The sequence below is a fragment of the Excalfactoria chinensis genome, chromosome 2 (assembly GCF_039878825.1).
Source record: "Excalfactoria chinensis isolate bCotChi1 chromosome 2, bCotChi1.hap2, whole genome shotgun sequence".
Classification (NCBI taxonomy): Eukaryota; Metazoa; Chordata; class Aves; order Galliformes; family Phasianidae; genus Excalfactoria; species Excalfactoria chinensis.
The window spans coordinates 115,759,083-115,773,161 of NC_092826.1; the positions used below are offsets into that span (position 1 = coordinate 115,759,083).

Sequence of the window (14,079 nt, forward strand, 5' to 3'; positions counted from 1 at the left end):
GTATCAAATAAAATACAGAAGATAAAACACAGGTTTGAGAGACAGCAGCAAAGCCTTATTGTGAGAAATGGAATTAATTTAGTCTTTCTGAGCAGGACAGATTAAACCACATTTTCTTAGATTCTCTGACTGAAGGTGTATGTTCACTACAGTGTAAATGGATTTAAGGTTGAAGCTCCTATAGTCCTTCCACTGCTGTACTTTGCCTTCCTGCATCAGTTCTGGGAGTTCAGCAGTAATGCCTCCTTTGAGGTTGGCTTGCTTGTGGGCTGGACAGCTCTCTCTGAACCAGGTAATCAACAAAGCCAGCACAGAAGCAGCACAGAACTAAAAGTCAGCAAAAGGAGAATCAGAAAAGCCTGATATAACGCCAATTTAAACTGCAGTGTGGCCACACCCCCACTCTGAATGTGGGACATCAGCAGGGACATGATTTAAGGATGGGATGAGAGGATTAAATCTGATGATGCTTTAAAAGTCAGTGAAAACTAATTTAAGAATGCCATAAACCAAAGTTCTTTAATTATCATAATTGCATGGTGTCAAGATAAGGCTGAGTTAAGGTAATTTGAAAATGTAACTACCTTTCTTACATCTCTACATGCTCAGATCTATAAAATGAAATGAGTATATATTTCCTCGGAAAGAATGATATATATACATATATTTTTCCCCATTGTTTTTACGTTTCCCCTTTAATGGATCTTGGAGGTCTTTTCCAAACTTGGTGATTCGATGATTCTATATGCAAACACATTTGAAACATTCAAACTTTAGCTGGAGTTGCCATGGATTCTCCCCCGGAGATTTCTATTCAGAGAAAAGATGATTACTTCCAATTAGCTATCAATTGGACGGTGCACGTGGAAAGGATGTGGGGAGGAAATATGCAATGCGGGCTTTACAAGTGACAAATGATTTATAGGGTATGAAAATGGGAAGATCTGGTCTCATCCTTCCCCTGTCTGACTCAAGTCATGCAGAGGACTGTACAAACGCTGCTGAGTTTTTGACACGTAGATGAAAGAAGACAAATAGTAAGATTAAAATCAAAGGAAAGTCAGTTTTACCAGAAAGTTATTTTTCTTCCAGAAAAGCTAATTTATGCTCAGTCTGTTGAGCACAGGTTGAATTATGCCTAAAGCAAAGTAAGCAAATAGGTGTTTTGACAGAAGGTTCACATGTTAATTAACTCAGAAAAATGCTTATCTCGCATTGCAACTTAGAAAGAAACTTTCGGTGAGGTTAACAAAATTTGTAGTAGACCTCATTAGCATGACTCAACTCTGACAACACTTCAACAAATAGATCTTAAAAGGGTCTTTTTTAAGAGGATCTGGAAGCTCACTTCAGAGCAGAAAAGTGATGGTCTGAAAAGTGCCTTAAAAGAATTGTGTTAAGCGGATCTCCAAACTGTGAAATACGCCATTATAGGCATCTTTACTGTGTTTAAAATACATTTCACTACCTCTGATAGTGCTGTATGTAGCACAGGGGCATTGCTAAGATGAACTGACTGTGATCCTGAAGACTCCAACACTGTGTTAAGCTTGCATATGAACTTCTGCAGGAGAGGGCCTACCTGTTGAACGCATTGAATGACACTAGATAGAATTCTCCTTTCTTCCCATCCAGATGATGAACGAATCTATCTGGAATGTCACTAATTTATTATGTCTTAATTTTTCCAAGGCTTTCAGAAGCTTTTATTTCCTTCTGAATAAGTAGAAAGGCAGCTGAAACTTTTTGGGTTGACTTTAGATTCACTCAGCAGGAAAAATAAGGATGCTTTTTTTTCCCCTTTTTTTTCTTTTTCCCTTTTTTTTTTTTTTTTTTTTGGACAACTACACTAAAAAAACTCACCCATATCCTATTTCATTCTGTCAAATTTTCATCTCCAGAGGCCGACAGGAACATAAAAAATTACCTATTTATGCTTCCCGCAGCATTGTCACCCTTTTGGCTGTGCCAGCAAAACCACTTCTGATTCATTTAGAGACGCCTCTGCTTACTGATTTGCTGGGTTATTTTCAACAGGAATCAGTCCTCACATAACCTCACTCTGATTAACACCTACGTTTGTCGTTCAGAGGTAACGTGGTGGCTCCTTGCCACTGACAGCCGCTTGCAGAAGCAAAGTTCAGACTTTGGCATCAATGGTAGGTAAATGGTGAGGTTTTGGGAGGTAAAAAGATGAGGAGGGGTGTGTGTGTGTGGCAGGATGACAGAACTCTTCTTTGTGATGCAGAACACTTAGGAAGAACTTGGTGGCATGGAAACCCCTCAATGCCTCAGCAAGGAGAGCACTTGGCTGCTTAAGCTGGCACTGAATGTTCATGAAACTGATTTCATAAATGCAGACCTATTGTCAGCAGGCTCACTTGTTTGTTAGAAAGCATTTTCAGGTCTGCAGCCAAGAGGCAAATGCTGACACTGTCATCACTGAGGTGAGCAGTCAGTATTTCCCCCAGCCTATCAGCACTGCGTATCCTTTCAGGTACTACCTTTATTTTAGAAAGAGATTTCAATGGTGAGGGTTAGAGGTTTTCTGGCTTTTAGTATTTTAATATATTCTTCTGTATTTTCGTTTCAATTATTTATGTTGTGGGCTGTTAGAGACACGTTTGCTTGTGGGACAATTCACACTAGCATTTTATTGCAGGTTTGTTTTGTTTTTTTTCCACATGAGATTAAAACAATCTAACGCAGATTCCCACAGTTTGAACACGGCCAACTAGATGGTTACTGTCATCAAAGCTTTATTTAATATTATTTTCAACTCATATCTCTACAATTGCATTATAATAACAGCGTTTTGGTTTGCTAAATAATGACTTTGCCATCCCCTGAGAGGACGTTAAGGCTCTTCTAATTCTCTTGTATATCAAGCTCACCTTAAGGTCAGGTTTTTCTTTTTATTCAGCAGCAGATGGAGATAAAATACAAGTACTGTTTATTAAACGGCCACTGAACTTGGGAGCGCAGTGCGGTAGAAAAAGTAATACAGCTCCCAAAGATGGATTCAGTCCTATGATAATGCAGAAGTGGCTGCACTCAGGAGCACATGGTTGGCAGATTTACACTAATATGAAAGAGATTAAGCCCCAGAGATGAAGTTTTTTTCAGTTGTTAATATACCATGTGCTTGCTTTTGACTTTCCTTTCCTTTCCTTTCCTTTCCTTTCCTTTCCTTTCCTTTCCTTTCCTTTCCTTTCCTTTCCTTTCCTTTCCTTTCCTTTCCTTTCCTTTCCTTTCCTTTCCTTTCCTTTCCTTTCCTTTCCTTCCCTTCCCTTCCCTTCCCTTCCCTTCCCTTCCCTTCCCTTCCCTTCCCTTCCCTTCCCTTCCCTTCCCTTCCCTTCCCTTCCCTTCCCTTCCCTTCCCTTCCCTTCCCTTCCCTTCCCTTCCCTTCCCTTCCCTTCCCTTCCCTTCCCTTCCCTTCCCTTCCCTTCCCTTCCCTTCCCTTCCCTTCCCTTCCCTTTTTTATAGACATGTGAAAGAAGGATATTTCTTGCTTGTCAGACTTCATCCCAGTTATGTACATCTGGATAAGCTCACTAACATCCAGTATCTCCCTCCCAGTCTTTTCCCCAAAGCTTCTCCTAGCACAGTGCTAAGAAGTCCAAACTTGCTGTACGTGCCAATGGTCCAAGTGTCACAGGTAGCTAACATGGCTCCTTGCTGGCATCACAAACAAGTCAATGGAAGCAGTGCTTTTAGAGCCATACCTACAGTGACTGTGCTGCTTACTTGTAATGGGCTGTTTCATGGAGATGTTTGTGTAACATGGCAAATAAATGGGACAGGTCTAAAATTAGGCATTAGGCAATCTCAGTTCACCTGCTTGTTGTCTCCTTGTTTTCCCAAAAGCAAGTATCTAGGGTTACAGATCAGCAACTCTCATTCTTACTTACCTATCACTGTATGTAGACAAATTATTTTAGCACCCAAAAAATTGAGCTTTAAGGTCCTGAAAAGAGGAAATAAGCCATTTAACTTGACCAAGTTTGGCTGAGGGATTTGAGAAACATGCTGTTATGGTCCAGGAGGTGTAATTAAAACGTTTGAAATTATAATGTTCTGCTAAATGCTCCTCAGGAACTGACAGAGATGGATTTTGGTTTCTTCTGCTGCTTAAGAAAAACAAAGCAGAGGTGACAGGCCGTTAATCATCAGCTGTCAATGGGACTGTGCCTCTCCATCCACGTTGTTGCACTCCTTTAGAAGCAATGTAAAGCCTACAATTAGCATGTCTCCATTCGATTTATGACCTTGAGAGTCTGAATGCGTTTTGTTGTTACTAGCGCTGTTACTAGCACTGTGCATCCTACCTTACGTTCATTACCCTTAAATATAAATTTACCCGAGTGGGGATGATTTTACACTTTCCCATGCTTTGGTGCTGAGTGTGGAATTGCAGCTTCAAGTAACATTCCTCTGCAGGTCTTGGTAAAGTAAATTGAAACAGAATCATGAAATGGTTTGGGTTAGAAGGGACCTTAAAGCCTACCCAGTTCCAACCCCTTGCTGTGGGCAGGGCTGCCACCCACCGGATCAGGCTGCTCAGGGCCCCATCCAACCTGGCTTTGAGTGCTCCAGGGATGGGGCACCACAGCTTCTTGGGGCAGCTGTGCCACGGCCTCACCGCCCTCTGAGTGAAGAATTTCTTCTTAACATCTAAACTAATCAGCCAAGCTTTTCCGTGTTATTTGGTGATGTGGGCTGGTCCTTGTGTGATTGGCTGCAGAATGCAAGGGCCGACTGTTACTGATTCTTGTGACAAAAACAGTCTACTGTGATACATAAAAGGATAGCTTTATTTAATTAAGCAAGGTGGTAAAGTGAGCAAAACAGCGCTGGTAGCCCGAGGGGAGTCTACACTCCACCAAGGCAGGGATTTGAACAAAGGATTGGCTCTGGGCTCTGTATTTATACAGTTCTTATCTCCTGCATACATTCCAGTCATTCTTGCGGCTGCGCAGGTTGTTGCTGGGGATTCGTTTTCCTGCTTCCTGATGGTTGTGGAGGTGAATGTCAGTAGTCTTTCCCATTATTCTTTGGTTATTTTCTAGCAGCTTATGTGCCCTGGCAACGTGTAGTTTGCAATGCCTGCAGCTTCTTAGTTTCCGTAGTTTACAACACTGAGAGCTGTTTCTAACTATCCCTTAACAATAGCATTAAGTTTATTGAACAGAAATGGTCCAAAAGTTAGTCCCAGGATTAATCAAATAAGAGGTCCCGCTAAAGTAGACAGCAAGGTAGTCAGCCAGGGAGGACAGTTAAACATTGATTCATACCAGCTTTGTTGCATCTCTCTCTCCATGCTGTTTTTCTAGTCCCTCTCGTAATTTGGTCATTGTGTCTCTTACAACCCCAGTATGGTCAGCGTATACGCAGCACTCCTCTCCAAGTGCAGCACACAGCCTCCCTGTTGTGAAAAGATAAGGTCCAGTCTGACACTATTGTTTTGCATCCCCAGTAAGCACAATAATAATTACAGTAGGATCTTCCAGGACTTGAATGAGGGCAAAGGTAATATCCCATCTTATTAAGACAAGGACTGATTGGGGCGAGCTGACATAGAGTGACCTTAAAACTAGGGGCCCCAGAGGTAATAACACTCTTCTGGGTATCAAACTGATATAAGGTCCATTTAAAGGGTTGGTGACTTTGTTCCCCTTTTACAAGTACAATCCGTAACATCCAGTTCCACAACCATAAGTATAAAGACGCTGGTGGACACCCTTTAGATTTCAGTGAATTCCAATTCCCTTTTTCCTGAGTCTGGGTGGTGCTCACTTGTTTTCCCTTCTGGTGTCGGGGTGGTCTCACCTGTCTATACGCCACCACTTTGGAGTTCCATTTCTGCACACCTCTCCTACCTACTCTGTTGCCTACAGCAGCAGGGTTTTCCATCTACTCAGCAGCAGTCATGAGTAGGGGACTCCTACTGCTCCCTCTTTTCTGGTGAAGCCTGAAGGCTTCAGTGCTCAGCTTTTACTTACAGAGCTTGGCACAGGACGTATGAGACTTGGAACCAACTCAGCTTACCCATGATTTCAGGGTCGAATTTCCCAGATCTGTTAATGTGAGCCCACCACTCCTCCACCATTCTCTGGACGCTTTAATGATATGTCCAGTGTCTACCCCTACCCTTAGGGCTTACTTGGCCAATTTATACCTATTCCTATGGCACTGTTTGCAGATACCCACAGGAGAGTGCCTGTTCTCACAATATGTCCACCAGCTATCCTTGCATATTATACATCCAAACACATGAAGGGAAAACAGGTACAATCAAGGGTATCACAGAATATGGGACTACTCATCTAGTTGCTTCCTTCTCTTCAAAGTCGGTTTTAGGTTGGCTAACTGGTTAGGCTACTGGTTAGGCTGCGGTTGGACTTGATGATCTTCAAGGTCTTTTCCAACCTGAGTAATTCTATGATTCTATGATTCTATGATTCTATGGTTTCAGTCCTTGGGGGGGTCCCACCACTTTCCAGTTCACTGATTCTCAAAGTGCTTTCACTCTAGACACGTGTCCATCCACGCTCCGCAGTCTGGATAGCAGTCTCTGTGATGAGCAAGACAGGAAAGGGTCCCTCCCGGCAAGGAGTAAGAGATAACTTCTTCCAATTCTTTATTAATACTTTATCTCCTGGTTTTATGGAATGCATGTCAATTTCTAAAGGGGCTCGCTGTACCACCATTACCTTTTTATGTAGCTCTTCTCTTCTGGACATTAGTTGCATAACATAAGGCTGCAAGTTCCTATCATCTAACAGGGGGTGATCTAGGGGTAGGTCAGTGTTATAAGGCATACCGTGTAACATCTTGAAAGGTGAAAGCCCAGTGTAAGTGCAGGGTTTCCCTTGCCTCCATGTGCAGAGGGGCCTTTTCCCATCCCATCTTCTGAGGCATCTTCTTACACACACACACACGCTCCCCTGGGTCGTGGCTTGTCCCTCTCGGGCTACAAGAACCGCACTACTGAAGGGTCCACTCTCGCTTGGCCTCTCAGAGAGCTCTCACACAGGCGCACCCCAGGGTAACCAACCCCAATTGGATGGATCCACGCAATACTTACTCAATCCTGAGTCTTGGTGCACAAATGGTTATGGGGTTCTGCAGGTTCTTTTGCTCACTGTCCAAATTTAGAGGGGTTCAGAGATCCAGTATTTGCAGTGGGAAACCCCCAACTCAGGGCTGCCCGCTACTGCAGGCAGGGCGAATCTGGTTACGAGGGAACCCCACAGCAAAGGAATCTGGATCCGAGTCACGGCACCAAATTGTTACGGATTCTCGTGACAAAACCAGACAAAGTCCAGTGTGTGATATATAAAGGGATCGCTTTATTTAATTAAGCGAGGCGGTAAAGTGAGCAAAACAGCGCTGGGAGCCCCTTCCTGACCGCCCACCAGCAGCCTGGGCACGACCCCAAGCAGGAAGGGCCTCGCACGGAGCCCGCACCAGGGCCACTTTTCCTCAAAGTAACGTTGGAAACGAGTTTATTGCCGCGGCCGCTGCGGACCCAACCGCTTCTCGCCTCCTGGGCGCAGGCGCACGCTGAGGGGCAGGAGGGGACCGCCCGCCCTTCCGCCACGCGCCCCGCCTCGTCCGCCGCCCGCGGAAGTGAGCGGAGCGGGGATGCGGCCGCGCTGCCGCCCCGAGACGCGGAGGTGAGAGGCGCGGCCAGGGGCTGCCGCCCGCTCCCCTCGGCTCCCCCTCACGGCCGGCCCTCTGCGCCATTGGGTGAGCGGGAAGGGCCGGGCCGGCCGAGCGAGCCCCGGGGTGGGGATGGCTCCCTTCCTTCTGCTCTCGTCTCTCTTTCCTCTCCTCTCCCTCCCTCCCGACCGGCGCTGAGGGAGCTCGGGGCGGGCGCTGGGCTATTTTTAGCTCCCCGGGCTGCGGGAGGCGCTGGCGGCTGCGGGAGCGGCCGCGGTGCGGTGCGGCGGCTGCGCCGTGCTGCGTTGTGTTTGCTGTGCTGTGTGCCGAGGCGCTCCGCAGCTTCTGCGGGTCCCGGCGTGAGGGGAACCGCGGCCTGCGGGGTCCGGAGGGGTTTTTTTGTTTTTTGTTCTTTCTTTTTTATTTTTATTTTTTTACGATTATTTTATTTGATTGCCCTTCTCCAGCGCTGGTTTCTCTTGCAGATGTTGCTGCAGGTGGGGGCAGAGGGAGCGGTGTGATTGCCGGGGATCTCGGGGCGGCTCTCTCAACAGCTCTCAGCTCCCGCTCCGGCGCCGCTGTTGCTAAAGACTTTTGTAACTCTCGACTCACGTACGATTTCGATGGAAGATGAAGGTAAAGCTCTCCTCGGAGCCGAGAAGGATCTCTGTGCTGGGGAGCATGTATCGTTTCACCGCCGTAGGGGCCTCTGGGCTCGGTACCGCTTAGATGCCGGGATGTTTGCTGAAATTCGTCTTGAATGGTTAAATCGAGGAGCTTTAATTGCACTTGGCGTTGAATGCACTTGGGAATGGGGTAGTCTGGGGAGTTATTTCATATTTTCCATGCTGGCTTTCCGTGTGTGTTCTGGGAACCTTGAAAGCCCGTTTGCATTGGTGATGTTGACTGTGTGCTTTGCTGCTTTCCTTCCGAGTTGACTGGGGATGTTGTAAATCTCTTGGAATTACAGTTTTCTTTATCATGGGTGTAAGCAAGAGGTTCTCAAAGCCAGGTTGGATAGAGCCCTGAGCAGCCTGGTCCAGTGGTGGCAGCCCTGCCTGTGGCAGGGGGTTGGGGCTCGGTGATCTGTAAGGTCCCAAGACATGCCATGATTCTATGAAATAGCAGTCCCCTTATCTTGATCTCTTTTGTTATTATTCTTTGGAGATACTGGGTGGAATTCTTTGGTGACCACTGTATTTCCTTTGTTGTGGCTGGATGTGAACCTGGGGAGCTCAGAGCAGAGAGATGCTTCCCATAGGGTCTGACTTGGTAGCCTGGATTGACCTTCCTGGGGTAGACTGATGGGTTTCTGTGCTTGGATATCATTGTTTCCAGTGACTGGAAAGCTGTTGTAAAGTCCAACCTATGTTAAAAACGCCATAGGCTGTTATAGTCTTGCATCTCAGAACATTTTTCTGACTTGAGAAATGCTAGAATTTTATCAATGCTGTTGATCACGTCTTCTGAGTGAGTATTTGTCATAAAGAACACAGAACTTGTCAGATAGAAGTTTTGATGTCTGTGTTTGTAGGGGGGGGGGACATCTGTAGAAGACTGCTTTTGGCTTTGAGAGCCCACTTAGCTGACAGAAGCAATGTCAGTGCCTTTGCATTAAAGGTGCTGCACTGTAAACTGGGTTTTTGAATGACTGGCTCTCAGTGCAGGGGGAGAACAATGAAGGTAGTGCCATTGAAAAGAAGTACATGTAGGGAAAAAGTATCTATCTGATGTTGTGTATCTAAACTGAAAGAGCAGGAAGGCTTCTAATGCCTTTTAGTTCTATTAGCAAGTAAATATGACATTGCAGGTAATCAAGTTTTGTGTGGTACAGTGTGGTCCTTTCTAATTCTTCTGAAGGCTGGTAGCACGGAGATGGCATTTCTTATGCTTCTTTTGGAATAAATAAACAGTATTTCAAAGCCAGGAGTAATATTTGTATGATAGGAGTGATATAAAATACAGCCACATCCAGGGGGAAAATGCTTCATAAGATGATCAGACACGTATCACAGAATCACTTCTGTGATTTCCCCCTCCCCACCTCCACCAGCTCATAACTGAGCTTCTTGTCAGACATGTATATACAGCTGTCTGTGGTCTGCTCTTGTCTCTCAGCGTTTTGGAGCTCTTCTTGTTCTGTCCATCTGACGTTATGAGCCAGCCAGATGCTAGCAGCTTTCCTTTGGATCATTTCAGCACCACTGGTAGAATCCTTAATGTGTTTTCTCCACGTGAGACTTTGAACTATAGAATAAGGATTTCAGAAAGACAATGTGTTAATTTTTTTTTCCCCTTTTTCCCCAAGTCTGTGTTTGAAAGTTTGAATATTGAGCAAGAAATGGCAGATTTATTTTTTCCCCCTATATTTGGAGCACTATTCAAGGACAGAATTGATAATGCCATTTGGAAAACTGATGTTTTCATCTCATAATCCATTTTTCATAAGCAGTATGGCACAGTCACTGTAAGCTAGCTAATGTTTCGTCCCAAGACGTTGTGGTTTCTGTCTCTTGTATTGGGATGAATTAGCTAATTAGACTTCCTCCAGAATTCATGTATCTCGCAGTAATGGGGAAGTGAATTTCCCATCATAGGAGGGTTTTTGCTCTTTTTTTTTCCAGTGAGGCTCTGTGACTTAGAGGAATGAAGACTGTGTTTTTGTTTGGAGTTTTGTGGCTTCAGAATTGGAGCTCTTCCATAACTTGTGGCCAGGCGAGAGGACTTGCAGCTGCTTAGAGGAAACAGCTCTGAGTGCAAAGTGATACCGGTTGTGAAGTAATGGTGCTGTTTTGTTACCAAGGCCTTCTTTCTGTAGCATTCATTTTCAGCTCACTCTGTGCCTATCGGAAGAAGTTGGAACTGCATTTTCCCACCTGTAGATTTTCCTGAAGTCACTCATTGGCACAAGCACAGGTTCACTGTAAATAATAAAAACGTTGCATGGTGGTTTCTAAACCTCTAGTCTTCTTTGTTTTAAGGCCTACTTGGCTTTTAGCCGATTGACACAGACCACTGTTTCAATCTATACTCTGTCAATGGCAATTTCTGGCTAGTTTTGACAACTGGGTGAATACTGAGGTGAGTCAGTTAATTTTATCTGAAGAAGGTGCTTCAGTTTGTCACACACAGTTTAGACAACATGTGTTTTTGTTGCTTTTAACCCGTGCTCGAAGTACAGCTGACCTTCCTGGTGAGTTTTGTGCATATTCCTTATGTAGGTTATATTGGAAAAGTGACCAATTTCAGATCAGTGGGCAGCTTTGGTTTTTTGGGAGCAGTGTGGTCGCGTTTTGGACCAGCTGCTCATGGACTCTATGGCTCTAGGGGCTGGTGGAAGAGTGGAGGCCAGGAAGGGTGCTTGGAGCAGCAGGGACTGGAAAACAATCCACACTGTTCCAGAGTGGCGTTGTCAATTATAATTGAACATAATATCCAAAATAATGAGAATGAATTTTGTGATGGAAAATGTTCCAAATTCTGAAATGGAGTGGGACTTATCACAGCAGTTCACATGTCTTTTGGTATTACTTGTTTAATAAATCATCCGCGTAGGTGAAACAAGAATTTTTGTATTCATTGATTGCAGTTTGTTTCAATCTGTGGCTCGCTATGAGGAAATTGGAATGCAGTACTTTACATCGATGTTAGCATAAATGACATCTGTTCCATTTAACTTGGAGGACAAAGTGAGGGAAGGGGTTGTGCTTTTGTTTTTTTCAAACCATTGTACTTGAAGTCTTCATTGAAGGCCAGCTCCAGTAGATAGTTTCCTACCTGTTACCAATTCAGTTATCATAGCATTCACAATGTAGCACTTGCCTTGCATTAGAAATACAGGCTTCCTTTTCAAATTGCAGTTGGTGTCACCTCTGACTCTGTTGTTTGGTTGGCTGATAGATCATTACATAGTTTTCATCCATCCCTGGTTTTTCAATGCAGATATACCTGTGATAACCTGGAAGTGGTTTGACGTGGGATCTGCTTGAGTTCAGATGCCACAAAATGTGTGATTAGTTATTTTATTGGCTTGGTAACCCTCTTGTATGGGGATCTGTGGCACTAGCTCTCAGTGAGTCACAAATTGCAGTAGCGTAAGGAATTAGGATATCTAATTTACAGAGAAACGAGCATTTTCATTCCTTTTTGATGTCCAGTCTGACAAATGAGTGTTGATTTTGGTTCCATAGGCTACTGTGACTGTTGCCTGACCCTTCTTTCCCCTAGCCCCGCGCCGAATAGCACTCTGCTGAGTTAGGGAGCTGCGTGGGCTCATGGAGAGAGTCCAGTTCATGTCAGAAATAATGAGCATATGAATCTCCAGAGGGCATAAGGGGTGAGAGCCCCCCCTGCTTACTGCAAGTGGGATGTTTGATTGACTCTGTTCTTCCTGTAGCTGTGCTTCTGTTGTATCAGGCTGAGGCTCTCCGTGTGGAATAAGTTATAGATGAGCAGATTTCATTTGTTATGCCTTTGAGTTTGTGAACAAGTTATCGGGTGATAACTAATTGGCATTTGCACTGGGGTTAGTATCAGCTAGAAAGAAGGACAGAACTGCCATGCAGAGAAGGAAAATCAAATACACTAATCAAGGTGTAAATATGGGCCAAGCATCTGTTTCTAGTTAATTGTTTTGTAAATATCCCAGTCTAAGTAATTAGAAGGGAAAGAATGGATAATGGGTTGGCAGGTGCAGGTTACAGGATCTACAAAGGCTTTCGAAATATTTTGTCATAGGTTTTCTGCAGCGCTTTTTTCCCCATAGGTACATAATTCACCTACAGATCTTGGTGAATACAAGGCTGCTGCTTTCTTGATACTAATTGTAAGAAACCTTATTGTGAGTATCGGTGCAGTGAGTTACGTTTGCCTTTTAAAAGGCATTGACACCAGCTTGGTCTTATTTCTTTTAAATGGTAAGTTTGGATAGATTTGGTTTTTATTAGATTATTATTTGGTCACGTTATGAAGTAACTGCATAGCCGGCAGACAAATCTGAACTACAAATACTAAGCAAACGTGTCTCTTTGAGACTTCTTTTAGTTACAGTTCCATAGCAGCTAAGTCGTACATGCTGTGGGGATGTTGGTAGTACCCCACAGGGTACTAAAATGTTTTGGTGTCTGCTGTTCCAGCGCCATCTTTCATTTTGAGAAGCTCAGCGATGAGGGATGGAGGCAGGCTGTTGGAGGGGAGCCATATGATCTTATTTCTGAGCTGAAATGTTCTCTTGTAGTAAGTTAGCAACTGTGGTGAGATTAATGACTGGTATTTCTGCCCAAAGTCTTCTGGCCTTGAATTTCTAGAATGCCTCATGTGAGTCACGATTTAAGTGGAGGCTTGTGCTGCTTGGTGCCAAGTGAGGTATGGCAGCTGAGCTCTTGGGCAATGAGTTTTTGAGCTGACCAAGTGCTGTCTTACAGAGGCTCTGGTCTCAGCAGAAGCTGGGTGGCTCTTCAGCCTGGAAAGGCAGTGAGGTGACCTGAGAGTGGCCTTTCAGTATCAAGGGGAGCAGCAGGACAGAAGGGGGCATGCTCTTCTACAGGGTTTGTGGTGATAGAAAAAGGGGAAATGGTTTCAAGGAGGGGAGATTTTTTTGGACTAGATGGCCTGCAGAGATCCCTCCCAACTCTTAAGGATTCTATGATTCCACGAGGAGTTTTTTAACCAGGAAGAATCAAAATGGAACGTTTTGGCCCAATATGTTGGTAGTTAAATTGTTCGTTTTGGTTGTATTCAAAGGTTGAACATGTGGTTTTCTTAAAAGATTCAGATGTATAGTACACAAACGGGCTAAAGGGAGGTAAGGCAGTTTGCTCAGAGGTTGAGTGGTTTAGTCTGGAGTTTTGTGGCCAGTCTTCCTTATGGAATCTACAGCATTGCGGTCAGCTGAAGGTGTCGTTATTGTTGTGACATATCTATGAAGAGTTTTCTGCCTGTGAGAGGGCAGGCAGCTGTCATTCACAAGGACTGTAAGATAACCCCATGGATATCCTGCAACTACAGAAAATTGCCCAATTTTGCTGTTCTGCTGGTATCCTCAGTTGAACTAAATGCCCTACTTTCCTTTCTGTTTCTTAAAGAAAAGATGCAACATCCTGAGGTGCATTTCAGGTGTGGAGATATATTTCTTGGACAAGCTATTTTTTAATAATGTAGTTCTAGTACTTAAATATATTTTTAGTAATTTTTCAGTATTTTTCATACATAGTTACTGAGCTTTTATAGGGTGAATCACAGAATGGTTTGTGTTGGAAGGGACCTTTAAGTCCACCCAGCCCCAACCCCCGGCCATGGGCAGGGCTGTCACCCACCTGATCAGGCTGCCCAAGGCTCCATCCAACCTGCCCTTGAGTGCTCCAGGGATGGGGCACCACCCTGTCGGTCGCCCAAATCAGTTGGATGTTATGTAGA

The 14,079-nt window shown here is 44.5% G+C and overlaps 1 protein-coding gene across 2 annotated transcripts in view; it reads left to right on the forward strand.

Annotated features, from left to right (window-relative positions):
* The first annotated feature begins 7,587 nt into the window (after positions 1–7,587).
* ATP2C1 (ATPase secretory pathway Ca2+ transporting 1) overlaps positions 7,588–14,079 on the forward strand; it is a 42,570-nt gene continuing 36,078 nt past the window's right edge. Inside the window, exons 1-2 of one of the 2 annotated variants that reach the window (XM_072330619.1) lie at positions 7,588–7,679; positions 8,151–8,301. In XM_072330619.1, the coding sequence (XP_072186720.1) occupies positions 8,296–8,301 (6 nt within the window). In that variant the 5' untranslated portion in view covers positions 7,588–7,679; positions 8,151–8,295. Of the gene's footprint in view, positions 7,753–8,150; positions 8,302–14,079 lie in introns of both variants that reach the window. The other variant, XM_072330618.1, reaches the window with a different exon arrangement.